General features: G+C 41.8%; 1 protein-coding gene across 3 annotated transcripts in view; it reads left to right on the forward strand.

Annotated features, from left to right (window-relative positions):
- The first annotated feature begins 2,586 nt into the window (after window positions 1-2,586).
- Window positions 2,587-26,988, forward strand: part of DSP (desmoplakin) — a 38,787-nt gene continuing 14,385 nt past the window's right edge. For all 3 annotated transcript variants that reach the window (XM_032699374.1, XM_032699380.1, XM_032699388.1), the window contains exons 1-16: window positions 2,587-3,073; window positions 11,861-11,963; window positions 13,654-13,802; window positions 14,142-14,316; window positions 16,446-16,574; window positions 17,709-17,759; window positions 18,756-18,917; window positions 19,859-19,963; window positions 21,108-21,203; window positions 21,418-21,543; window positions 22,449-22,601; window positions 23,648-23,802; window positions 24,206-24,332; window positions 24,865-25,069; window positions 25,578-25,795; window positions 26,591-26,757. In XM_032699374.1, coding sequence (XP_032555265.1) covers window positions 2,871-3,073; window positions 11,861-11,963; window positions 13,654-13,802; window positions 14,142-14,316; window positions 16,446-16,574; window positions 17,709-17,759; window positions 18,756-18,917; window positions 19,859-19,963; window positions 21,108-21,203; window positions 21,418-21,543; window positions 22,449-22,601; window positions 23,648-23,802; window positions 24,206-24,332; window positions 24,865-25,069; window positions 25,578-25,795; window positions 26,591-26,757 — 2,324 coding nt within the window. In that variant the 5' untranslated portion in view covers window positions 2,587-2,870. The remainder of the gene's footprint in view (window positions 3,074-11,860; window positions 11,964-13,653; window positions 13,803-14,141; window positions 14,317-16,445; window positions 16,575-17,708; window positions 17,760-18,755; window positions 18,918-19,858; window positions 19,964-21,107; window positions 21,204-21,417; window positions 21,544-22,448; window positions 22,602-23,647; window positions 23,803-24,205; window positions 24,333-24,864; window positions 25,070-25,577; window positions 25,796-26,590; window positions 26,758-26,988) is intronic.

Consider the following 26,988-nt stretch of genomic DNA (forward strand, 5'->3'; position numbering starts at 1 on the left):
CATGTGACTTGGCTCTGCTTCAAGAAAACTGGATCCACCTAGGGTAAGCACCCAGGAAATACCGACTGTTTCAGCAAATTTAATTATTTATATTTATTTCTTTAATTTCTCTGTGAAAACACTTAAGATAGGAGCACTGTGCTGTTTTCAGTATCAGTTCAGTCTTATCTTCTCCTCTATATTTCAGTGGGGCTAATTGTGCAAGAAGGACCACCAGAGTCCACTTTCTATTTAAGTACACTTTTCTGTGTCCAGGTAACAGTGACTCATCCAGGCCTCTGGGTGTATCACATACATGCTGTCTCTATCACAGATAATGGCATGTCTCACTGAGCTGGCACACTAGTCCAAGCTGAAAGGTGGGGCTGACTGGAGGTGGTGCTAAAACTCAGCAAGAACCTCATATCAGCGTAACATGTTTGGATTTCTAAATACACATAAATATAAAAGGACAGCTTTATAAGGCACTTGCTGAAAAAAAAAAAAAGCCTTGTGTTTGTATATCTAAATACAAATACCTGGCTTGATACACCACCACTCACAAAATCTGACTTCTGTATACACAGGTGTATATACAGAGATTTGTATTTACGTTTCAAAAAGTTTGGAGTGGAGTATCAAGGCACAAAGTTAAAGTTTGCTTCATTCTGCATTTCTTTCCTATTCCACATCTGTTTTCTACTTTTTTTCTTCCCTCTTTACAACGTTAAGCCTCTGTATTTGTTCTTCTTATTCATCCTGACTGTTTTTATATTCTGCTCCCTGATGACTTTGAAATGTAATGTCAAATAATCAAATTGTGCAGATGTAATCTGTATTCAAAACAGCATCCCAAATCCACATATATACACAATATATATGTATGTGTGTGTGTATATATATATGCACTCATATATAATGATTCACGTTATATATAATACTGCACATATATTACAATATAGAAGTCAGCGTATGACTTCACATATAATAGCCAACTTGCATTCTGCCTCTCTGTAGCATTCTGTACAACTCCAGGCAGTGCCATCAGGATGCCTTTCAGGGCCAAGTAACCCCACGTTTGCCTGGAGGAGCTCTTATGTCTCTACTACACTACACTTTGCTCATCACCTCCAGCAGCAGGTCGGGTTCTCACGTAACCTCTACAGTGGTGCTCTCACAGAGTCCCGTCAGTTTCAGTGTTTTGGGGAGAACTGCTCTTGTTTGTTTTTCTCTTGAATAATTTAGAAAGTCTTGTCCTTTGGTACGATTATGTAGTTGTTACCTACTGTCTCATGGCCTATCGCTTGGATTTAAAATACCAGGAAGATAATCAGTGCAGAAAAGACATACACAGGCCCAAGAATTTATGGATGGTGTGGGCTGCTGGTGATCTCATACAAGTTTAAAAATCTTCCAGCACATATGTTGTCACAGAGCATCAGGTGACTGATATGGCTGGCTCCTGTACTGCACGTTGGGATGAAAGCCTCAGGATTATTTCAGAAAAGCTTGACAAGGTTATTCATGAGTGACTGCTACTTCTTAAAACCTGTTCATCCTTGTTTTCTAACACCATGGACAAGTGGCCAGACCAGCTCAGGCAGTGCCACCGAGAGTAGTTAAGATATAGTTCCCAGTCAATCCTTGAGACTAACCCAGTGTTCAACAGCTGGTAACAAAGGCACCGCTGGGCATCCTACAGCAAACTGCCTTTCCAGACCCCCTGTACACACACAAATGTGTTAAAATGACTTTGTCTCCTAGGATCTGGCTTATTTTATACTTTTTTAAGAGTAAAGCATAACTTTCAGAGCACCAGAAGACAGGAATAATGAAAAACCGAGGGGAAAAGTCGATTTGAATGCCCGTTTCTGAATATCCTCTTTCTCCTGCACAAATGCAGTCAGCGCATGGCACTACTCCAACATTTCATGAGCTGGTGCACAAGTTTCAGTGCCATTTCAGAAATGCACTGGGCTTGGAGTGCCCAAAGCCCTCCTGAATGTGGGACCCTGTGCATTTCGGAATTGATGAAACATACACGTTGTTTTCCCGACGAGCATCAACACCCTGTGATGCAAAGGGCAGGGGGCAGCTGCCACAGGACCAGACCCATCCTGGACGTAATGGTGCCGATTTAATCTGCGCTGCCTTGTCCGGGTGCCGGTTGCTTTCCGGAGTGGCACATGGGTGTTTGGTGCCGAGGGCATCCCGGACCCGTCCATCCGCCCCGCAGCGCCCCCGGTCCTCGGGCGAGCTGCCCCATGCCCCGGGGCCTCGGCCACAGCCATAGGAGAAGGGCAAGTCGGGAGGGAGTTTCCAATGGGCTTCAACCTCCACTGGCAGCTCACGAGGGCAGCACACGCACCGAGGAAGGTGGACACACCGGTGTGACGGTGAGAGAGGCCGTGCGCTGCCCGGGCGGCCACCGGGGAGCGACAGCACCGTCGGGTGCGGCGGGGCGGGGGCCGAGGCCGCGGAGAATCCCGAGGCAGCCGCCGAGGAGGCGCGGAGGACGCAGGCGAGGCGGCGGCCCCACGCCCAGGAGCGCCGCTTAAAACCTCCACGAAAGGTGTGGCCTCGCCTTTCCTCTGCCGGCGGGGAGGGGACGAGACGGGACCTCCGCTCTTGCCGCCGCCGCCAAGCAGTCTCCGCCGGCCGCCCGGCACCGCACAGCGCTTCGCGGCGCCCCTGCCCAGCCCTCACCTGTGGGCCGCCCCGATCCCCGGCTCTTCTCGGCCCTTCCCCGGCCCTCGGTGGACTGCGAGGGAGCGGCGGCACCGCGGCGGGCGCTCCCGGCGGTGAATGCCTTTCCCCCCGTCGGGTCTGGGTCAGTCTCTCCGCGGCTTTGCCCCTCGGCCCCTCTCGCCCCGGGCGGCTCCCCCGCTGCCATGAGCATCAACGGCGGGTCGCACCCGCGCATCAACACCCTGGGCCGGATGGCGCGGGCAGAGTCGGGCACCGACCTGCGCTACGAGATGAGTTCCCATGTGGTGGGGGGCGGCGGCGGCGGCGGCGGCGGCGGCACCCACACCCACAAGACCTACTACTACCAGAAGACCTACGGCGGGGACTACGCCTCCGACGGATACGGGTAGGTGCGGGTCCAGCCGACCCTCGGCCCCGCTGGACCGGGGCCGCCTTCGGGGAGCTGCCGTGAGTGAGACTGCTTGCGGTTTGATTTCCTAGGTGTGCAAGCTTGCAAGTCTCTTTTTTCTCTTCCTTCCTGAGGAGTCTTTTTTACTTCTAAGAGGCATTTAAACGCAAGCGAAGAACTTACTTATAAAAACACAAACAAAACACTTTTGGTGGTGACTCTCTTTGAAGAGAGTAACAGGAACAAAAAGCAATGTCTTCCCTTTGCACTCAGACTGTAAGTGGGTCCGTACTGGCTGTATTGACCCAACAGTTCTCTGCTGATAAACCTTGGCTTTGCTTGGTGACGTAAAACAAAGTTGTACTGAGGTGAATTGCTTTATACCCCATACACCCAGGCTCTGCGCTCCCCAGTAGTTGCAATAACTAAGACTATAAAACTGTTCTAACTAGTGGGAATTGTTCTCTTGTTCACTTTTGAGTTTGTTTCTAGCTTGTTTAGGGCTTGGGGGGTTTAAGTCATGATATTTTATAGGGCGATCCCTGACATTTAGTGCCAGGGAGCAAAGATGTGTAACAAGCAACCTCGGTCTGCTTTCCTCCCCTCCATCTTTTTAACTTTCTACTTACCTGTTGCTGCAGGCACAGTCAAGCTCTTGTAGGCAGGGTGCCGGCTGTGAATCCTGGCTTGGAGAATGCCTGCACTTGTGGATGCAGCTGTACCAGCAATCTGTGTATGTCACGTCTGGCAAGGACTTTTTGGACCAGAGCGGTCCTGTGAATGTATGAAAAATAAGTGCAGTGGTCATGAAGACTTCTCCTTTAATCTCCTTAGCTGGGAGTTCACAGGACTGAAAAGCAGGCAGCAGCACAGTCACTGAAGGAAAGAGCAGTTTTATGATGCAGCACCTATACAAAACGCTGCTTGTGATTACAGGTTTTTATGCATGGAAAGGCCCTATTAAACCTGTTGGTCTAATTATTGATGCCACTGATTTAAGAAGTCAGAAGCACTGACTTGTATTTTGTGTTAGAATTTAAGGCCTGATTTTATGAACAGTACGTAATAAGATTGCAGAAGGACAAGAATTAAACATGCATAGTAAATAATAAACAGCAGGTGAGAGCAAGCAGGCTTTTTTATATCAAGCAAAATCTATAAGTGGCTGTAGAGAATTACAATTATCCTAGAGAGCACAGAGTGCTCTGCTTAGGTATGTCAGACCTGTTGCTAGAGAACCACTGAATGAATGACAAAACTTGCATTCTATATATTTTTTTGTTTATTACTTTGCGTGGTTCTTAGTTTTTGTTCTTTGTCTGACTTTCGGTTTGGTGTATGTGCAGGTAAGTTAGTTACAATGAATTGTGGCTAGAGCACATCTAGTTACCAATACAGTAGTATGAGAATACCTATTTATTTCTATATAATTAAAATAATTCAGTACTTGACTATTGGAGAGTACACATACTAGGACTCCAAGACGCTGTTGCTGCCTTGCATTTGTGAGAATTTGTTTTCCTAGTGGTGCTTCATGGCAAATACCTTTACTGTTACAAGACACAAGCAAGGCATGAAAAATGAATGGCAGTGCATTTTACTTCCTGGCCGTTCTCTTTTTCCACACTTTGGTGCACTAGAGTGTCTTCCCCATCGCTCCTGACTTGTGCTAGAGGAGGAATACCTTCCTTTAATTTATTATTCTTTGGCTTTTGTTACATATTTTTAACCAGTCTATAGTTTGTTAGGCTTTTCTTTCTGTAGTGTTCAATGGTGGTGTAGCAAGAGTGGAAAGGACAGACCTGATCAAAAGGTTAACAACCTTTCATTTACTCTTTATAACATTATACGAATATCTCCTTTTTGGGAAGCCATTTCTGACAAGGAGGTTGCATAGGTTTATTTTTAGTCAGTGCTCATCTGAGTTAAAATGTGTCCCAAAATACAAAACGAGGGGTTTGTTGCCAATTAATGAAAAAAGGCAGTTATGCCTGATTTTGCACTTGAGTTTTGTGCCGAAATCCACTAAATCCTGTGTATGTTGTGCTATCAGGATCAGGGCCATCATCTGTGGAATTGTTTTGAATAACTGCATTTAGCCAGACGTCTGCAGTGCCAAAGTTTAGTGGTATCTACTGAACTCAGAAAACTGAGGCTTCTTTTTCCAACGGGGAAGACCACTCTACCCTAATTTTTAAATGCAGAAGGATTCAAGGTAGGGTCTAGTCTTGTAAGTTTTGGGGCGTATTCTGCCAAACAAGTCTGTGCTGAGTATTACATTACTCACAGAGCAATATGGGACTCTCCCTACCCTTAGGGCTCAGCAAGGTGCTTTTACAACATTCCCGGTTTCTTCTGGCTTGGGAACTCAGGATGAGCTTGGCCCAGAGTACAGGTACTCAGCTTGACAGTGAGTCACACGCTGCTAAACTGCCAATTCATCAGAAAAATATTTATCAATGTCTTTGCTACGGAGATAGAAAATCTGATAAACTATGAGAGAAAGGAAAAAAATGCAAAGTTGTGCAGTTTTATTTGTCATTGCTGAGGTTATGGAAAAAATAGCCTAGGATTCATGGTCACTGAATGATATGAACATAATTTAATTTACACAATTCTGCTTAAGGATTAACTTAACTTCTGTGCTTTAAGTTAAAAGGAGTTAGAAATTCACATCCCGTGCCCTGACATTACTTTCAGGAACTGACAGACGAAGTAAACTTGGAGGAAACCGACTCAAAGCCACATTTTTGCCCTTCTCATCAGTCTCACAGGGATCTGAAGAGTCCTGACTAAGCTGAGTGGTAGTAGAGCTGGCATGGTAACTTCCCCTTTGAGCTCCTCAGACAGAGAGGGAGGAATGTGTCTGAATTGCTGCCGAATACCTGCCATGCTGGCAGAGCCTGCGGCTGTGCTCTGGCTGGCAGAGAAATGGGTTTCTGTGACAGCTGGTGATAGTGCCATGCCATGAGGAGAAAGTCCCAACCCACTGTTCTGTAGGTACGTGTGTGAGATTTGAAGGTTGGTACCTTTGCAGGTGTGAAAGCCTCTGTCTGGCAAAGCGGGTTTGTTGCGTTTTGAGCGTCTGCTCTCCAGCAGAGGTGTATTTCCGTGGTCAAGGCTAGACCCAGCACTTGGCACCACCTCTCTCTCCCAGAGCCGGTGGTGGGAGAGGCAGCACGTCTGCAGCCTGCTGCACTGGGCGGGTGTGGCCTTTAGAACGGTTCTGTTGCTCCCGGTGATTCATACCAGTGGGAAAAAGCATGAGGGTTTTCTGTGAATAGGTGTGGCAGGATCCCTTGTGAAACCCTGCGTGCCATGAGGGCAGTAAGCCTCAGGGGTCTTAATAATTCAATAATTCACTAGTGACTCTTAAATTTTTGCACATTTCTAATGTTATTTAGAGCCTGATTGTGCCAGATGCAGATGTCTTTTGAGATTTCCTGCCATCATGCCTTAGTCTATGTGCATACTTGGCAGATGGGACTAGTTTGGCGAGGCCATGGTGTGCCAAAAGTGGTCCTAGTTAGACCAGAGATATGTGGAGAGAACCCAGTTATGAAACTCTTGATGATGTGACACTTGTATTCAACTTCTGTTAGGTGAGAGGGGGAAAGCTGGGTTATAATATTTTAATTTTGCTTTGTATTGTTATTGATATTGTGATTCACCACCTTTAGCCAGCGTATGCCAGTGCATTTTCTGGGGCACCCACACCCAACTGGCAGGTGGTGGCGTGTGGGTGGTGGTTTAGTCCAGTGGTATATGCAGGCTGTGTGCTGGGAATGGAGATTCCAGGTCAGGTTTTTCCTCTGACTTGACTACTCTGGGCATACCAGGTAATCCCTTGATGAATCTATTTCTTGTTCAAACAAGTTTGTGTGGAGGGGGGAAGTGTGAAGAAAAAGAAGTGCTGTTTTTTTGCTCTCACTGAGTTTATGAGAATCACTCAATACTCTGGTTCTGCTCAAAGACTTTTTTTTTAAAGCTTCTTTCACTTTTTGAATGAATAAAAAAAAGGCTAAAAGCTTTGTGGAGGAATTGGAAAATGTAACAAGGATTATTCTAATTTGTTTCAAGTAGTATCTTGGAGACAAGAGCATCCTCTTTGTATTTCCAAACCTTTAAGGAACTGTGAAGCTGCTGGAAGGCCCCTCAGTACAGCTGTATGTGCTTCTGTGTCTCCTCCACCCTGCTTCTCTAGACACTAATCGTACTCCCCTGCCTTCCCTAGATAACCCGGTGGCCTCTTCATGTGTACTAACAAAGGCAGAAACCAGAGCAGCCTCCATATTGCAGTCGTTTATGCTGGGAGTGTGCAGGTCTTCAGCAGCAGGAGGCAAATGAGAAAGCAGAAGGTAGCCGAATTTCTTCCTTACTCCTCGGATTCTGCAGTAGACATCAGCTCCTATACTGGGCCTATGTGGGTGCAAGCTGAGTGTTTAGAGAAGATATTTGATTTATTCAAAATATATCACTTAGGAAACTTTTTCACTGCTTGAATAAGTCAGTGGCAGCAGTACTCAGCCCCGCTGTGTTCCAGTGATGTGAGCACCGCTGGGTTTGCTGGGTCTGTCTCAACTCTCATAACTCATCATATGGCCTTGAGCATGTCTCTCAGTCTCATTTATGGAAAGCAGGTTTCTTGTTTTGGTACAGCTGGGGGTCTTGTGAGGATCACTGGTAGTGCTCAACAGTTAAACACAATCCAAGTTCAGAAATAGAGGATTCAATTCAAGTAAAGTTATGGCGGAGTTTAGCTCCGATGGGGTATATTCCAGCAGGGAGGTGTTGTTGAGCTACTGTTCTGCCCAAATCCCAGTGGCAGCATAGGTTGGGATGTCCTCTCATTTCTCTGGGAGAGCAGGAGCATAGTATAAAAAGGGAGCAATGTGTTCTGCCTTGACATGTACAGAACAAGGTGACTCCTGTACAGTGACAACATGAAGATGCTATGCCTTTCCTAGGGTAGAGAGAGAGAGAGGGCTACATTTTCAGATCCCAAATAAAAGCAATTCATCTGTGTTTTGAAGTGTTTTCATAATTTTAAAACAAAGAAACCATCCCCTTTTTTGTTTTCCTTTGTTCCTTTAATAGTTAGTGACTATTAAGACTAAGTTATTTTAATAAAGAATTCTGCTTAATAGTATATTTTTGAAATTCATGAGTTGCCTTCCAAATAAATGTCATAGTCTAAAATGTTGAGTTGTAGGGACAAAAAGGTAGTTGAGATCTGAAGCAGTCTGGGCTGTTTCACTCAGCGCTGTTCTGCAGCATTTACAGAACCAAAGGAGCACAGCAAATAGATTATTGCAGTGTATATATTTATTAGTAGGGGAGACTCTGCACTCTTTTGTGAGTCCTGCTAAAAGACCAACCTCCAATTCTTTCTCATTCTGCTGGAATGGTTGATAATGCTGTATTTACAGGGGTGCAGTAAGCCAAATGAAAAATCTGTCCATATTTTCACTGCATGGTGTACCTACAGTGTCTGATACAGCAGGATCCTATTCATAGGTTCAAGCTTTAAATGCTATCAGAGTTAGATCAAATTGCCATAGCAGCAATAGTATGTCGTAGCATAGTTGTTGCAATGACCAAACATTACTTTAAACTCATTCAGTTTTATGTAAAAAAAAATCAGACAAAGCAAGAAAGACACTGACAAAATACCATGTAAAGTAATCCACTGAATCCGTGTTCTGTGAGAATTGTTGGGATCCTACATCTTCCTGAGGGACATAAATGTATTTTTATATACCATGTAGGTTACATGGTTTTACTCTAAAAATCCAGCTTTGTACTTTGTACCATGTTATAATGCCATCCAGCATGTTCAGGGTTTACCTCAGTTTCTTTGGTCCAGTATTTTTTATGTTGGATATGGTTTTCCTTTGGCTGTCTGTTTGCTACTGCCTCAAGGTTGGATATCGTACTGTTCTGCATTGGAGTTTCTCCTTTGATCTACTCATCCACATTAGAGGCCTGTTGGGTTCATTAAGAGGTATGTTATACTGAGGGCCTTTGAAACTAATCATGAAATACTTTCTTGTCACAGGGTGAAAAGTATTGAATATGAGCTTATATGACATTGTGCTAGTGCCATCTGATATGTCAACCTGTATATGTTGAGGTATTGTCTTGCTAAGTATTTTGGGTTTTAAATTCAGATATTGATTTATGCCCTTGAGTAGATTTGAACAGCTAAATCTTCTTCAGATTTGAAGAAGTCCTGTTGACTTGGTGGAGCTGTGCTGTCAAACATCGTCTCCTATAGTGGCATCTGCTGTCTCTGGTGTGCCCTGTAAACCCATTTAGCTCCATTTGGTCCTTTGACAGATTTGAAAGCCAGTGCCTCTAACAGGCCACTACCTTTTTACCCATTATCGTAGGGTTGATCTCTGTATTTTAACTAGCAAAACCTAGTTAGTTTTTTAACAACAAAACTAACATCCAGGGTATTAAAAGCAGCATTGATAAAATGTTTGCTCTTTCCTGGTTTCAATTTGTATAACTGCAACCTTTGCCATTATTTTGGTTATATCTTTGTCTACTGGTTTGGAGAACCTTAAATATGTGCTGCTTTCTTCGTGTGAAGGTCCCTGTGAATTGTAAACAAGCAACTTGTAGATCTTTTTTTGAAGCTCTAATTAGGGTGTGCTTAAGCCTCCCTCTTCAAGGCATCTGCTCCTGCTTTGGGAAGAGTTTTGTGCATCTATATTAAACCATCTTAGTTTTTCCAACATTTTATTATTTGGACAATAATTCTGGATGTGGTATTCAGGCATCACTGGGACGAACGCAAAATACTTATAATTCTACTTCTATATTTTAATTTGTTTTAGTAGTTTGTTTGAAAATAGCTTTTCTTCACAACTTTTTACCGTGTTAACTATGATAGCCATTGTTTAGACCTCCTCTCATTGTAAAGTAAAGTAATGCCTTTGAGGTTAGTGAAGATAACTGAAGCCAGTGGAGATATACTAATTTATTAAAGTGTAAGTCTGGCCACCATCTATAGTTCTTTTGGCTTTAATGCATATCTGGCACTTGTAGCTGCCAGGACATGATTGAAAAAGGGATTGAAGAAAAAATACTCTTCTGATGTTCTAAAAAGAGAAAATTGCTTGGAAGGTTCCTCTCTCTTATTATGTTTCATTCATGAGAATAATTGTGGGTGTAATTAAATGTAAATTTCAGGTGCAGTCACATACTTCTAGATCTAAACACAACAGTGATGCCTAAGGAGAAGGAATGATTTAGGAAAGGAAGCTGATGGAAAGCCTGGCACAAAATCAGACCCATATGTAGTTTTTCGTAATTGTTTTCTCTAAGCTGTTTCCAAGGTACACAGTGGTGCATAGCACACTGGGGCGCAGCGTTTATGCAGTCAAAGGGTCACAGTACAAGCAGGGGGCTGCACATGTACGGCTTGTTTTATGTCATCCAGTGATTCTCCAGTCTTGTCTCTACATTTTTGAGGGTCTGTTCACTGGTATTGGGGGAAGCTGCTGAAAAGTTGGGCAAACCTTTTCCATTTGTTCAAGACGAGCTGATAGAACAGAAGGCTGCCGATGCCCCAGCTGCACATGCTGCAGAGAGCTCTTCAGATTACACTGCTGAATGTTTCTCAGCGCTGCAGTGATTTTCCCAAGGACAGTTCTGCTGAGTTTTTTACATTGTCACAATTCCTTTTGTCAAGGATGGTCAGTCTGTTGAAGTCAGTGGAAAGATCTCTATTGAATCCAGATTTCTTGCTGGCTCTGAGTTGGACAGGTTCCCACCGATGGTCTTTTTGACATGAGTGTTGTATGGAATGTTGGGCTCTTCAGTGATTCGTAATGCAAAAAGTTATCTACTGTGAGCACAGGAGTTGGAAAACTAGGCAGGGCTTGGAAGAACCTTAGTTTCTTACCATCTGTTAGTAGTGGTTTTGGGTTTGGGAGATGCCTGGGCTTGCTTGAGAGGTCTGATCCCATCAGCAAGGAATGGTTCCTCACTTGAAGCACCTCACCCCTGTTCAGCTAGCAGTGGCTCATTTTGGTGGCTGAATCCCAGAAACCTTCTGGCAGTACGGATGCAGTAGATTATGTGCAAGACAACAATAACAACTCCCTTACCTGCCTTGGCTTTTCCCCCCACTAGTGTTTTCAGTGCTGGAATTTTGCTTGGAACCTCCAAACTCACGCTTTATGTATCTGTAAGAAAGCATGTACTCTAACTCCAGGCCCTACAGCTATTTTTGTAATAGCTTGAGCATCTTGCAATTCCTTCTTAAGACACCGCACTAGCTTTGTGCATTTCTGCTGGTAAAAAGGCCCTTCATATGCTTGAATGGACTTGCTTGTGTTGCCAAGGATCCTGCTTTCCTTTTATGCCCTGACTCTTGATGGCTCGTGTGATAACATGTACAATTACATCACACAACTCTATGCTCTAGGTGTTGACAAAGATTGTGAATAATTTATTCCCACTGTAATGCTGCCAAAGTTTTGTCTATCAAATCTACAAATACCTATGCTGGAAGAAAAACTTTCTCCTTTCTGGCATGCCAGTTTCCATGTTCTACTCTATCCTGTGGCAAAGTCAGTCCATGCCAGCTGTTGCAGAATTATAAAGTGGCTCTGCAGGAGGGTCAGATAATGTGTGTGTGTCTCTGTGAACCTAAATGAGGTGGATTATTCCATGTAACTTCCCTTAACTGTTCCAAATTTGTGTTTCTTGTATTTCTTCAAAATATGTGATTCCTCTGTATTTACTTCATCTTCTTCTCCCCCACAACAGTCAGAATGGGACCTGTACAGTGTCCAGACGCCAGAACACCATCCAGGAGCTTTTGCAAAACTGTTCGGATTGCCTGATGCGAGCTGAGCTTATAGTACAACCCGTGAGTGCTTCTTGTTGTTCTTATCGAACGTGATCATGAGTATTACAGGGAGTGAATGCTGTGTTGTTATCTGGACTCACAGGCTCTGCTGCTTCATCTCCTTTCTCCCCTTTCAGCAGATTGTGTGAGGCAACTGCAAGTGTAATGGCATACCTCCTTCGTGGATCTCTTTCTTCCCTCTGTACTCTGTCCAGTAAAACTGATTGAAATGCATCTGGTTAAGAAAAGGGGGACTTCTTGATTTTTAAAAAAACCAAACCCATCCTCAAACAGATTGTAGTGCATCTTGTTTTTCAGTTTTAGGTTAGGACCACTGTCAGTGTAAAGAGCTGTTGCTAATATTATGACTACTTACACTCTTTCTGTGTGTCCTGTAGAATATTGTCATCATTTTCTGGGCCATAATGAACCTGAATCACCATAGGAAATACCTTCATTATCTTTATTTTATTTTTCCAGATGATTCATAAAGAAGTATATGAAACTAGATTAAAATCTTCTTGACTGTTTTAGCTCAAATGCATACAGATGATCTTTACAGTACAGTACCCTGGTACAAACCCATAGTGCCTCTCAGTGGGTTACTCATTGATGCTAGATTCAGTCCTGGCAAACATGGGATGTCCTCTGTTCCTGCTGAAGTCAGAGGAAATGCAGGGTGACAAGTGCACCCTGCTGCTGAGGCCACTGAGATGTGAAACCCCTTCACAGTTCTGGCAGTAAATGTAATTTAATGCACACTTTTGGACCCCTCTGCAGGCAGTAAATTCTTTCAGGAATGAACTCTGTGGTTGGCAGTTCATTTCCTTTTCAGAGATACAGGACATGAGAGCACATTTATATAAAAATCAACGCCAGAGTAAATACTGCCTTTTGCTAAGGATTAATATTATTCCAGTGAAGTTAAAAGAAAGACATGTTTAGTTCCAGCTTGGTGCCACAACATGCATTGCTTACTTTGTTTCTTTCTTTTCTTTCTAAGGGACAAAGTAATGAGGTCCATAATATTTTTTATTTGCAAAATCAGCTGGATTATGTTTTGTTCAGCATGGCTGTGTCAGTGTGGGGTGAGGTCAAAAAGCAGTGTCTTCCTGATTGAAACACCACGACCATGCTGGTCCACTGGACTGAGAGGGTGCATGGAGAATTTGCCTAGTTTTTGGATGATAAGGTGGGATGCAAATGTGATGGGGCATGGAGCTGGAGCCAGGCAGACAGGGTGCAACCTGCGTTTTTGTAGGAGGGGGAATTCTTAGAATCTCAGGGTAACTTGTGAAAAATCAGGAGCAATATCTGCCAACTCCCACAAGGACAGTGTTTGCTTCTCATCTTCTAAACACAAAAGCATAGTGTCTTAAAAGCTTAGCACACTGTGTGAAGCCTTGGCTCCACTGAAATAAGCATTAGTCAAGATGTGCTGTTCTTTATGGAAAGTTTTGGTTGATACTACATTATAATAATTTTCATATTTTATTTTAATAAGGACTTTCCAGCAACTGCAGCTCCTTAGTTGGCCTTCTGTCAGTTAAAATTGGCAATCAGAGACCTGGCAGTTGAAACTTATCATGCTTCAAAAATAATCAGTCCTCATAACATCTCTTTTAAGATATCCGAGATGAATATTTAATTTAATTACCCTTTTTTTTTTTAAATTTGTTTTTGTTTGGTTTTTTGTTTGTTTTTGTTTTAGGAATTGAAATATGGGGATGGTGTCCAGATTAGAGGGAACAGAGATCTGGAAGAGTGTTTTGCACAGGCAAATGACCAAATGGATATCCTGGATGGGCTGATCAGAGAGATGAGGCAGATGGGCCAGCCCTGTGACATGTATCAGAAGAGGTATTGTCAGGGAAAGGTTGGGGGTGGGAATGTGAACTGATAAAAGTTTGTGGTATCTCAAGTGCCCGCCTTCCGTGGTGTTGCAGGATGTGACAGAAGTCAATAAGGTGGAACTACATCTATTTGGGGGCATGCTAACATGGAGAAGGGCCTTGCAGTAATGTATTTCCGATAGAAGTTCATGCCTTAGTTGTCTCCATGAAATTTTAATTAGTACATTTTTTCCACAGCTTTTGCTTTCAGCACTTTGTTTTGAATACCTGGTGGTCCAGTAAGAGAGATAAATTACATTGTTTCCGTGCTTTCCTCATAGACACTAAGTGGTTCTTTCACTTTCAGGCTGCTTCAGCTTCAAGAGCAAATGCGTGCCCTGTACAAAGCCATCAGTGTTCCCCGTGCCAGGAGGGCCAGCTCCAAAGGTGGTGGTTGCTTCTCCTCTCAGAGTGGCTCAGGCTGGGATGAGTACACAAAACGTGTCACAAGTGAATGTCTAAACTGGATGAGGCAGCAGAAGGTAAATCAGTGCAAAACCCAGAGACAATGCTAAAACTTGGTGTTGTTAATGAATGTCACCTCATATGTAGTAATGTTTTGGGTGCCAGTAGAAGCGTAAAAGTACTCATGAATGCTTGCATATTATTCCAGGTTCCTCTTCCTCACCCTCCACCACCCATCTCCCCAGTATTTTATGTATAGTGAATTTCCACTGAAATACAAACACGATTTTGGGGTCTTCTTTGGCAGAGGAAAAAGTGTGAAAGTTAGATTTGAAAGCTAAATGGGACACAGCTGTTAACACAACAAAAGGCATTGGAATATTTGTGTTAGAAATTATTGTGCTCAATATTTCCCTCCTTCCTTCCTTCCTTCCACAGATTTCCTTTGATTCATATTTATTTTAACCCTTTACGCAGATAGGACCATCTTCACAGATTTAACCATTGTCCAGTGTTTTACGATTTTTCTCCCCCTCTGTCTGTTTTCATCACAGTGGGAGCCAAAAGCTAGAGGTGATTGCCACAGGGACTAAACTTTCAGAAGTCAGTGCTGAAATACACACAAAAGTGCTGAAGTTACTATCTGTTGCATTCCCAGAACAAATTTGCCTATGCATAGCTTCTGCTTGTGTAACCTGGAGTAGAAAACACACACTGAGAGCCCACAGCCTGTTTTCATGCTGCTCCTCCTCTCTCCCTCTCTCCCTCACTTCGTCTCTCTCTCTCTCTCTCTCTCTGTTTTAACTTCTCTGTCTCCCCCTCTGTTTCTTTCTCCCTCCCCCTTCTTCAGTCCCTACAGAAAAGCTGAGGTGGGGCCAGTAAGCATTTAGCTCACTGGGAAAATCTGTTTTGAGCTTGCCATCCTGCCTCTTCTTTCCACCATGCCTTGCTGTATCCCAGTACATTCTCCCATTGAGACTAGGATAATGTTTCCCCTAGTAATGTGGTGAGATATGGGAAAAAGTTCTGAGCACCTGAGGTTTTCTGCTGGTGTTTTTCTGCTTTTTTTTGTCTGGATGGTTTGCTGACAGGAGGATCAGGTGGGAGGAGGATTGGTCAAATTTCCAATGCAGTATTAGAGAAAGTGCAGTGAAATCCAGCCTTTGTTCACATACTGGCAGGCAGCCATGACTGCCACTGTTGCTACAGTCTCTTTAGATTGTTCAAATATAACCAGAAGGGTCAAAGTCCTGTAACTTGTAAATGGCTGAATGAAAAATGGTTTTGTTTCTTGGATTGTTTTCAATACTGCCTTTGAACCCCCATGCTTGAGTGTCATTCTGGCTTTATTGTCATCTATTGACTCATAGAGATTTGACTCCAGACTGGTAATTTTCAAATTCAGTCCCAACCCAGGATGAAGATATCTGGTTCTTGACTGTGTGCATGCACAGACAGGAATTCAGACAGAGTCGTAGTGTGTCTTTACAGCATTAAGGAGGATCTGGAGTTTGAGGAGCTGAATTGTGAATTCGGTGGCTGTTAGTATTTGGAAAAAATGAAACAAAGAACTGCGGTCAGTTTTTGGATTAGTAATTATGAATAGTATTACCATTTTCCAAGGCTGTTTCTAGAGACTTTCACTTGACACCCTACAATAAATGTCAAGATGCAAGACAAACAAAATGTTTTATAATAATTTGAGTTTATCTTCTGGTTTTTTTTCTTTCATTTAGTTTGACTGGATTTCACTCAAGTTACTGAAGTTTACATGAGCAAAATTAAAATGGAAGCATAATGTATTGGGCTACAGAACTTAACTGGGTATTTTCACATGAATTGCATGAACAGCATTGTTTGATAAAGTCATCGTTTGTTTTCAGAGTGATAAGAATGTAACTATACTGTAGAACATAAAAGAATAGTTTGATCCAAAGAAAACAGATGAAAGTACACTACTGAGTGTGCTTCATCTAGTCTAATTATAAAAAAATACTTTCCTACTTTGTTTCTTCTGCTTTGGGAACCGGTCACTGAGCTTAAGTGACGACAATTTAAAGAAATTGTAACCTCCTATTCTGAACTTTCCTTTGTTCAGTTTTACTCTCTACTGCATAATCATGTTTGCTTCAGTTCCATTCCTTTATGCTCCAGTTTAGGTAGTAATGCTGGAAATGAAAGTACAAATACTGTTTCTTTCTCCTAGGCTGAAATGGAGCTAGTGAAGTGGGGGTTTGATGCAGCATCCATTGAGCAACAAATAGGAGACCATAGGAGAACTCACAATGCCATTGGAGACTATCGCTGGCACTTGGACAAAGTCAAAACAGATCTGGTAATTACTGACGTCCCTTACACATTGCTTAGTCTAGATTTATATCCTTGCTTTACTGGTGTTCCACTACAAAGAAGGAATATTGAGTAGTTCATCCTCTCTTCAGAAAGCACTGGTGTCATGATAGCTACTACTTTCAACCGTGACTTCATGATAAATTTGTTTTTCACTTATTTTCCCAGATTTTGAAATGAAAATTTAGTAGCTATTTAACTTTTTGTTGTTGCATACCAAGCCTGGCAAATAAATGTTGCAACATTTTTTGTGAGAAGAATGACTAAGAATGATTATTCTCACTTGCTGTCTAGGTGTGTTAAACAAGAAAGTGAAAGAATAAGGTGGGTGCTCAGATGCAGGCTTGAGTCATCAGGTTTTTTTCTGTGAAGCATGCATAAACTCTGGGCCAAACTTAAAGCTTTTCATAGGTGTTGATTTCTTTATTTTTTTCCCCTTCTGAGACTTTGTTCCACTCTGAATTTTGTGATTGGAATAAAGAAGTCACTGAAAATGGAGTTAGCTTCCTCTGCTATCAGCCCAGCAGTTACAGAAATGAGAGAGGAGGCTTATTTCATTTCCATTCATCTTTTCTCTAAACTGGGAGGAGAGAGTTCAGTCTAAAGAAAAAGCACTCTGTTCTGGAGCTCTGATTTCTCAACCAAGCTGAAGAGTGAAAGGGATATTACTCCTTTTTCCCTTCAGTTTCAAATAGGAAAGGTGATAGTCTGGCCCTGCAGAATACCAGTTCCAAGGCTGGGCAGGTTATCAGCCATAAAAGTGGGAATAAAAATTGTGACCTTCTATTCACATTGTAATTTATAGTACTTCATAATCTCCAAAGCTAGCTCCAGGACTGGCTGGCCTAGGAGTTTGGTACAGAAAGAAATCCGGTTTCAAGAGTTGCATTGGTGTTATGTGCAAACTTGCTTACATGCTAAGCATCTCTAAGGGTAGTAAGTTTGTCTGAGCCTTGGTTTTATGCTTGCTGTGGTCCTCCAGTGGTGCATCCATCCATGTCTGTTGTAGGCATTTGCAAGTTACCACCTGCAGTTATTGTGATATTAACACTGTAAAGGAAATATTAGCAAGTAGGCAACTTGTGATAAGCTCACTAAGTATTTCCTGTCTCTGTTTCAGCGGGAGAAGGCTGCAGTTCATCAGCTGGAGGAAGAATATGAAGGCCTGCTGGTGAGCATGAGATGTGTTCATTTCTGATACCCTCTGTGACAAAGGTGCTTTTTGCTTTATTAACACTGGCATGGTAGTGAAGGAACACTTCAGGTTTTGACAGTGACAGAGTGACAGAATTATTGAAATAATTCTATTCAGCAGTAAACTGACAGTTTACTGACAGTGCTTTTTAGTTTCTTGATTCATTTTGAGTCATGAACTTGAGATTAATTTATTGCCTGGTGTATAATTGACTTACTCCCACAAGGAAGTTTCTAGTTTGCACCTGGTGAAGGGAGTTGGTCACTAAGCAGGTGGAGAGTGGAACTTTACCTTCTTAATGGGAGTAAGCATAGTGAAGAAATCAGACTGTATACAATGCTTAAAAAGTTACTCAAAGGTGGGATTAGAACCAATTTCTGTGTAGGGCTGTGCATCTTCCCTGCTTTGGATTTTCATATAAAATACAGTAAGAATCTTGTGCAAATGGTTTATTTAACCCTTGGGATTGGAAGCTGATTCCTGTGCACATTTCAAGCAATAGGATCTGTATTATGGTGTGAAGACAGAGAAGGTATTTTTTCATGAAGTGTCATCTGTGCAAAAGGTGATTCTACAACATCAAAGATGTCCATGAGCAGCAAATGCAAGTAAAAGTGATGTTAAGTGTTCAGACGTTTTTTGTACATTTCTTGTCCATGCCTTTTTGCTTGCCTGCATGTCTGCTACATGTGTGTTTGCAATGACTTTCAGAAGCTGCTGACATCAGGTTCCCATTTTTCTATAAATCCAGACATGTTGTCAACTGTCCATTGCCATTAGGTTTCATAATTCAGTAAGCCCAGGCACATTATCTGCTGTCCATTGCCAACAGGTTTTATAGATGTGTGGGTTTTACTGTTATTTTAGTTAAAAAAAAAGAGGACATGCTGTGCTGCGCTCTTGGCTTCCCTTTCTCCACCCAGCACAGGCATTCCTGTGTTAATGGCTTCTCATTTCTGGAATTCCTTGCAGAAATACTCCTTTGAGAGAATGGATCAGCTTCGTCAATTCCAGAACCTCATTCAGGCCACCAGCAGAGAGATCATGTGGATCAATGACTGTGAGGAGGAGGAGCTTCTCTATGACTGGAGTGACAGAAACACTGATATTGCCAGGAAGCAGGAGTCCTTCTCTGTAAGACGGCTCAACATCCTTCCACTTTCCATGGGCCCTCTTTTGGAATAGTGAGGAAGGAACAACCTCTCTTGGGACAGACTCATCACAGGATGGGCATTTCTTCATGTTTCGAAGTTCTTGGGGATTTTGTCAACCCCTTTCAATTAAGTACAGTGTGACAACCTTTTGAGTCAAGATAGGACATCTATTAGAAGATTGTGCCCTTATTCAATCAGTTATCATGGTTTCTTTTGACCTTGGAAGCTGGCCTTCCGGCACAGTCCACTGTGGACTAGTGATCACATATAGCTTGTGCACCCAGTCGCTATGTTGGCATGCTAAACTAAGGGACTTGAATCAGGCAGTTTAGTTCTCTCTGTTAGGACTGTGTAGGGGCTCGGGGGTCCCTGTATTTGGCCCTGATTATCTGTCATCAGGAAGCAGAGCTATACCAGAGGGAACTGCTCTCTTCCTCTGATGGTTTTACCAGCAGCACATAAAGTGCATGGTCTGATGTAGTTTGCGCAGCTCCTTCTCATCTGTGGGTATGTAGGGAAATTGAGCATGTGTGTTTGTTTAACCAGTGTTGGTGCAGATCATCAAACTGAAAAAGGGATGAAGGTTCACACTACTAAGGAGTTACTTTTTCTTTTTTTAGTTCAGTTGTTTTGGATGTTGCAAGATGCAGTTATTTTTACTTCCATCACTCCTAGGACAGGCAGAACTTTTTATGTGCTTTACTCTGTGAAGCAGCAAGCCCAGAGACTAGAACTGAGATAATTGTACCTTCCTTGATTCTACTGTCTTCATAATTAACTTCAGTACACCAAATAGAAATAGTACATAGTGTTAGCAGGGATAATTTTATTACTATCACAACTATCTGGAAAATTTGGAGCAAATCATCCTGTGCAGTGTACCTTTGGGAGCTTGTTTAATGCTGTGTTTTGCTTATTTAGAAACGCATGAGTGAACTGGAGCTTAAAGAAAAAGAACTCAACAAGCTAAAGCAAGAAAGTGACCAGCTAGTGCTCAACCAGCACCCTGCTTCAGACAAAATTGAGGTGAGTTAGACACACTTGTGTGATGTCACTTGCTTCTTTAGTTGTTACATGAGAAAAGTTCTCGGTGAAAGTCCACAAATGAAGAGCTGCCTCTGGACATGAGAAGGGTTTGCCTGCCAAAAAGCATGTCCATTTTACCCAGCTCTATTAAATAAATGTTATTACCTTCCTCTACAAACCTGACCATAACTACTGCACAATGATAGATGCATGTAAAAATTAATTCTAAGCTTGGGGAGTTATCTGAGGGTATGAAATTGCTGTATCTTGTTTGAGTTAACTACAGTGCAGTGGAATTTATGGTAGGAAGGCATGGCATGTTTTGAAAAAAGTCACACACTTTGTTGAGGGTTTATATTTAATCCAGGTGCAAATACTTTTTCCAGCTGAAATTGATGGTACCTTTCTACAGCTTAACCAAGACAGTTTTGCTCTTGCAGCTTGGCATACATTTACCTTTCAATTATGAAGGCTGCAACAATTTGGAAGACCTCATTTTATTAGGAAATATTGTAGTTCTTATAATTTTAAGAGTGCATAAGAACCCTGAAAGAAGCTACAAGGAAAAAAAAGATGAATCCTTTCTGCTTTTTAGTGTGTTTGCTTTTAACTGTTACTATGTTGTGTAAAATCACTATTCCTATTTATCCTGTGGTCAGTTTCTCTCTTAAAAGTAAGCTCCAGCAGTGAAGTAAAAGTTGTATGTAATTTTCTAAAGCATGTTCATTATGACTGTGTGAAGATTTTGAATTTAAAAACAACCAGCATAAAAAGTCATGTTAGGCAGTATTCCTTGGAAGGAAGAGAACACGGCAATTTGCAATTGAAATATTTTATTTGCAGTACTGTTTGTGCATTTCACCCTTTTTTGTTAATGCACCTCAGGCTTTATGCCTCTTCATGCAAGACATGAACAGACTTCTCTTTGTGTCTCACAAGCAGGTATTTAACTCATTTTAGTGAGGTAGATGCTCAGAAGTTGAGGAACTATTTGCATGAGTTACACTGTTCTGGTGTGCATGAATTTGTTTTTGCAGATTTTTCATTCGCATTTATATGGGGCATAGATAATTTTGCTTGAGTCTAGATATGGGAGAGAGATCAGTGTGGTGGTTTGAGTTGTATATATTACTGTTTTTGTTAGGCCTACATGGATACATTGCAAACTCAGTGGAGCTGGATTCTTCAAATCACCAAATGTATCGACGTTCATCTGAAAGAGAATGCGGCTTACTTTCAGGTGAGTAGTGATGTGGAGGATTCACATTACTTTTGTTGAAAGTGTGAATCCCATCACAGATATATTTATTGTGCATAACACATTGTTGCCACATTATAAATGCTACCATTCTGCCAGAGATGAACTGGGATTTCTCATTAAAGGAGTCCATAAATTTTTAGCAGATATTTTTAAGAGCCATGTACAACCAAATTCACAACTAATTCTTCTGTAGTTCTTTGAAGAGGCCCAAGCCACAGAATGCTACCTGAAAAACTTACAAGACTCCATCAGAAAGAAGTTCATCTGTGATAAGAGCATGTCACTGCAGACTTTGCTGGAGCAGATCAAGGAGCTGGAGGTACTGTCACACTCACCTGACGGGTTATGTTCTGTTTTTCTTGGAAATCAGCTGCCCTTTTCAGATACCAAATGTAAACCCAGGTGCATGGCAATGTTTATATACAGTACTGTAGGAACTTGAAACCATTATGGTATATTCCTGCCCATTTCACAGAATCACAGGGTATGTTGAGTTGGAAGGGACACACAAGGATCATCAAGTCAGAAAGCCTACAAATGGACTAGTGTTGTTTTAACTTGTGTAATACCATTTGGAAATTCTAATTTCTTTCTAAACCTGTAATGAGTCCACCAAATTCCCAAGTTTCTGACATGCCAACAAATTTAAAAAAATGAAATACTTTTTTCTTAGGTGGTAGAATAGATTTTACTTCAAAGGATAAATACATTCAATAAATGATTCTTCATGTCACTGTGTCACTCTCGTCTCTTTGAAAGGACATAACTCAGCTTTTTTAGCTGTTTGCTTATCATGAATTAAGTACTACAATCTCAAATTGGAGAAGAATGGTGTGATGTAAAAGACAAATTGATGAAGTCAGGTTTGAGAGTGTAGTTATTACCTTTTTTTTGTTAGCAATTATTTTGTTAGATTCTTTCAATTTAGGCCTGTGTTTCTTAAACATCACTGTAACAACATTGAAGATCTGTATGGAAAACCTGCTATGAAAATTTTGAAAACTTTGCATCTTGCCAGAGCTGCAAAGTTACTTAATTTGATGTTTCTCTTCTCTTTTTTTAAAACTGCAGTTTTACATTATAGGCCAAAGACTCATCCCACTAGAGCTAATGTAAGTTTTGCCTACTGTAAGCTCCAGATGAATCCCTCTCTTAATAAAACAGTGGAAACTAGATGACATTTCTTTTTAGAATGATTTCATAATATACAATTAATTTTTGCAGAATGAACGAGAGAGAATTCTTGAATATAAGAGGCAAGTGCAGAGTTTGGTGAACAAATCCAAGAAGATTGTGCAGCTGAAGCCACGTAACCCAGACTACCGGAGTAACAAGCCCATTATCCTGAAGGCTCTGTGTGACTACAAACAGGATCTGGTACTGTATCCCTTTTTGGCTGAGAACAAACATCACATAAACTAGAACATGGCAAGTTAGTAAATAAACCATTGACCTGACAGGTATAATCCCTTTGTCTGCTTTTGGTCAGCTTAAATTTCTTCAACAGAAAAAGCTCTTATTTTCTTGCAACTATGAATAAACAAGCTAAGTTTTGGTTGGTTAATAAGTCTAGTTGTAATTACTAATATTAATCAGTTAAATATCATTAATAATCACACTTCAAATTAGCATATAAAAGTCTTGTTGATAATAGGATTAGAATTGTTGATACAGATCTTCCCAGCGTCTACACATTTTTTTGGTGATTGCTTACCTTTCCAGTGTCTCTCTGGATCTTTAGGTGAACATTTAATCTAGCAAAAGGTGAGGAGCATACCTTGGTACATTGTTATCCCCATTTTTTTAATTGGTGGAGTATGAAATGGATGATGATGTTTTTGTTTCCTCCTCCGTACTGAGTCTGCTTGCGTTTATTTCTGTATGCTTAGATGCATTTTCTGCATACGTGCTTTTTCCTGCTCCATGACCACACTTGTGGCTGCACTGTGTCAGGATTTCTGGCAGTTGGGGCTTGGTGAATCTAGCTCTGCCGTGCTCACTCCCAGTCTCTTTGCAAACATGGACGCAGCACTTCTGCATGCTTAGGCCTCGAGCTCACTGGCTTACAGCCATACATGGTTGCATAGTTTACCATGGCCGTGTGTCCACATTCAGTCTTTGATGTTTGTCGGGGCAAGCCCCAAGTCTGATGATGAACCAGACTGGCAACTGCTCAGTGTTCTGTGGTTCCTGCTTCCTTTTTTTTGTTTGTTTTTGTTTTCTCTACATGGAAACCAGATTCAGGGAGAAGGGGTTGATCTCTGCTGGTGTCTTGCCCCAGTATGAAGCCAACGTGCACACCCAGACCTGGCAGCTGGGAAGCGCTCCTGCTTTTGTGATCGTCATACATCTTCCTTGTCTGTCTCTCTTAGAAACTCCATCTTACTTAACTAAAGAAAACAATTGTTATGTGTTCCTTACAGAAAACAGTGCGCAAAGGAGATGAATGTATCCTGAAGGACAATAATGAGCGCAGCAAGTGGCTGGTGACTGGCCCTGGAGGAGTGGATATGCTGGTGCCATCTGTCAGTCTTATCATCCCACCCCCCAATCCTTTAGCAGTGGATCTTGCTACAAAGTGAGTTGCTGTTTGCATTTGAACACCTGTCATTGGGATTAGATAGAGGAGTTCACTCAAAATATCAACCAGTCACAAAATACAATCTGAGCCTTGAGTAGAGTTCACTCCCTCTGCCCCTAAAGATAGGGGATTAAGGACTAGACCATTGACTTGAAGGTCATACTTCAGTGAAACTTGCTGGGATCTAGGTTGGGGTCCAAAAATATTTAAACATGAGCTTCTACAAGGATTTTCTCATCTCTAATAACGAAAGTCATGGATAAATTAATTTCCAAGATTTTTTCAAGTAAAGAACAAGCCTTAATGCACTCCACATGTGGTGGATGTTTCTTGGGATGTTTTGTAGCTGTGCTACAAGGACAGATGCATTTTGATCATGCATTTTCTTTTCTCATGTCAGAATTGAGCAATATTATGAAGCTATTTTAGCTTTGTGGAACCAACTGTATATCAACATGAAGAGCCTGGTGTCTTGGCACTATTGCATGATCGACATTGAGAAGATCAGAGCGATGACTATTGCCAAGGTAAGACACCAGCTGGCCTCACCTGCAGACCAGAGACATCCATGACCTGATGACTACTGTCCCAAACAGAGCTTGCAGTATCCTGTGCAGATCTATATTCTGCGAAACCATGAGCCTTCCTTTTGCTGGGTTGCACAAACAATTACATATGGAAGTTGCAATTTTATTAAAGCAAAATGATATCCTATTCAAACAAGATATGGATAAACAGAAAGATTAGCTAAGGGATTAGCTATTATGTACTTGCTGTACTTGTTCCCATTGTGCAAGTGCATGGATAGACAGAGTAAGAGGTAGAATTTCAAACTATTCTTAGGTTATGGAATGATGGTAATAAGAATAGATTAGCTCACTGTGTACTCTTAGCACCATACTTCTAGAGCTAGCCTCGGTAGGTTTTGTTCTAGCTATTACTTTGGGTTTTTTCTAGGTGTATTAGTTTGTTCCTTATTGATTAAGTAGTCATAAACCTTTCCCAGTAGCTTTCCTTTTTTTATTTTATTTTTTTAAATTCCCTTCTTCTTTATTTCAGCTGAAAACAATGCGTAAGGAAGATTACCAAAAAATAATAACTGACCTGGAGATCCATTATCAAGAGTTCCTCAGGAATAGCCAAGGCTCAGAGATGTTTGGTGATGAAGACAAACGAAAGATCCAGACTCAGTTCACTGATGCTCAGAAACACTACCAAACCTTGATTATACAACTGCCTAATCAACCACGACAGCCACAAATAGGTTTGTCATCCTCTTGGTTTTTGGAGAGTTTAGTCTGCTTGGGTTTCTTTGTTCCAAGGGTTGTGCATGGTACATTCTTTTTATGTGAAAATGTTCTCTTGAACAAATGAATTGAAACGTGTTCAAGAACTATTCTGCTGTCTCCCAACGTAACAGAATTGGCCACGTGCAGGGAAGATTTTGTTCTTTCCTCCTTTGGTGGGAATCTGGGAATAGTCCTCCAAAAGTCACGGAACTTGCTGGGAAAATGAGAGGAATTTAGTCCATTTGATATGTTTTCAGTTATTAGGAAGCAAAATCTCACTGCTGTGATTGGGGAAGCAAGTTTTGTCTTTTTGTGAAAAAGCGATTTCATTCCCTGAAACAACTGCATAAGGGCCCAGATCTTCTACCTGTTCTCAGTTCTACAGATCAACTCAGTGCTTAGATCACTTGGGCAGCACATTGGCTTCCTGTATGCGGGTGCTCAGTTTTCTGGCAGTTGACATTTACCCAATTCACGTTGCAGTGGTCCCAACTGAGACCTGTCCTGTGGGTTCCTCAAACACGGTTATCGTTAATGAGAGAAACCGAGAGCATGAGAAGCAGGAGGCCTGGCTGCTGATGGAGCTTCAGAAACTTCGGCGTCAGATTGAAGCTTCTGAGATTCAGATGGTTCAAAGAGCTCCTCTTGGAGTGGATCAAGGGGCTATGCATGACTTTTCAGTCAGAATAAAGGATTTAGAGGTAACTGTGGATATTTTTCTTGGAGCACCTCAAACTCAGCATGACTCTATGCTGCAGAGCATACTGCAGTTCTGCTTCTGATCAGTTGGGGAAGACACACATCCTGTGCAGAAAATTCTCAGCTGGAAGCTAACCGTGATGATTTGGATTGGAGTTAAGCTTCTAGGTAGAAAAAGTTGATTCTTGAATTTTAGAAGTAGCATTCTGCCCGGCAAAGAATACTGGAAGACCGATCTCAAGTGACATGAGCTTGTGTTAAGCCTCATCTAGGGTAAAGCACTGTTAAAACCCTTTTCCAAGGACCCCACTTTACTAACTAACTGTGAAGTCCTGTCTGTGGATGCAGACAAAATACATGAGTCCTACAAACTCTCTCCCTCTCCTAGTTCTTAAGATTTTTAGGAGACTGGAGAGAGAAGATTAATTAGAAGGGAGAACAGGTTTAGCATGTGAGAAATTCCCCTCAATCAATGAGGTTGCAAAGGTCTTAAGAGCAGAAGGACCTTGGCATGTCTGCCAAGTGCGGTAGGCAGCTGGCAGTAAAGCACTTTGCTTTCAACAGAGCTGAGTTTCAGAGTGGAGGGGCCAAAAAGCGGTATTACCTATTGCAGACTGTCAAAAAAGAAACTGCACAATATTACTTGCCTTGAAGAAAGCAAGCTCAGTCACTGCTTCAGTCCTCAGTCAGGCTGGTTATATAACAGTAGACTATTTGGATAAGGAGACCAATTCCACATGTGCTGTAGAATGATCAGCCAACCAAAAATGTGCAAACCTGGCATTTTCTTTCCTTAGGGTGTGCAGAACGACTCTCAAATAATGGCTGAAACCCTCAATAAGCATAAGGACTTGCTGCCTAATTTCAGAGGCTGTGAAAAGTATGTGTACTTGCAATCAGAGATAAATGCCCTATTTCAAAAGCTGGAAAATATTAATGGTGTTTCTGCTGGCTACTTAGACAGGTAAGAAAATTGAGGTTATAGCCATAAATAGTCACTTTGTCCTATAATGCTTAGTCCAGATACCTGCCTTTTGTTAACAGTAGTGTGAAATTCCACCTTCTTTTGTACAAACTATGTGCATGTGGGTAGAAACAGACACGTGAATTTCTTCTCTTTTCTAGAATACTTTAAAAAAAGAAAGTGAGAATCATGGGTATCACAGAAAATTCTTGTGTTACCTGTTCTTTTTAA

Source organism: Chiroxiphia lanceolata, chromosome 1, assembly GCF_009829145.1.
Source record: "Chiroxiphia lanceolata isolate bChiLan1 chromosome 1, bChiLan1.pri, whole genome shotgun sequence".
NCBI lineage: Eukaryota > Metazoa > Chordata > Aves > Passeriformes > Pipridae > Chiroxiphia > Chiroxiphia lanceolata.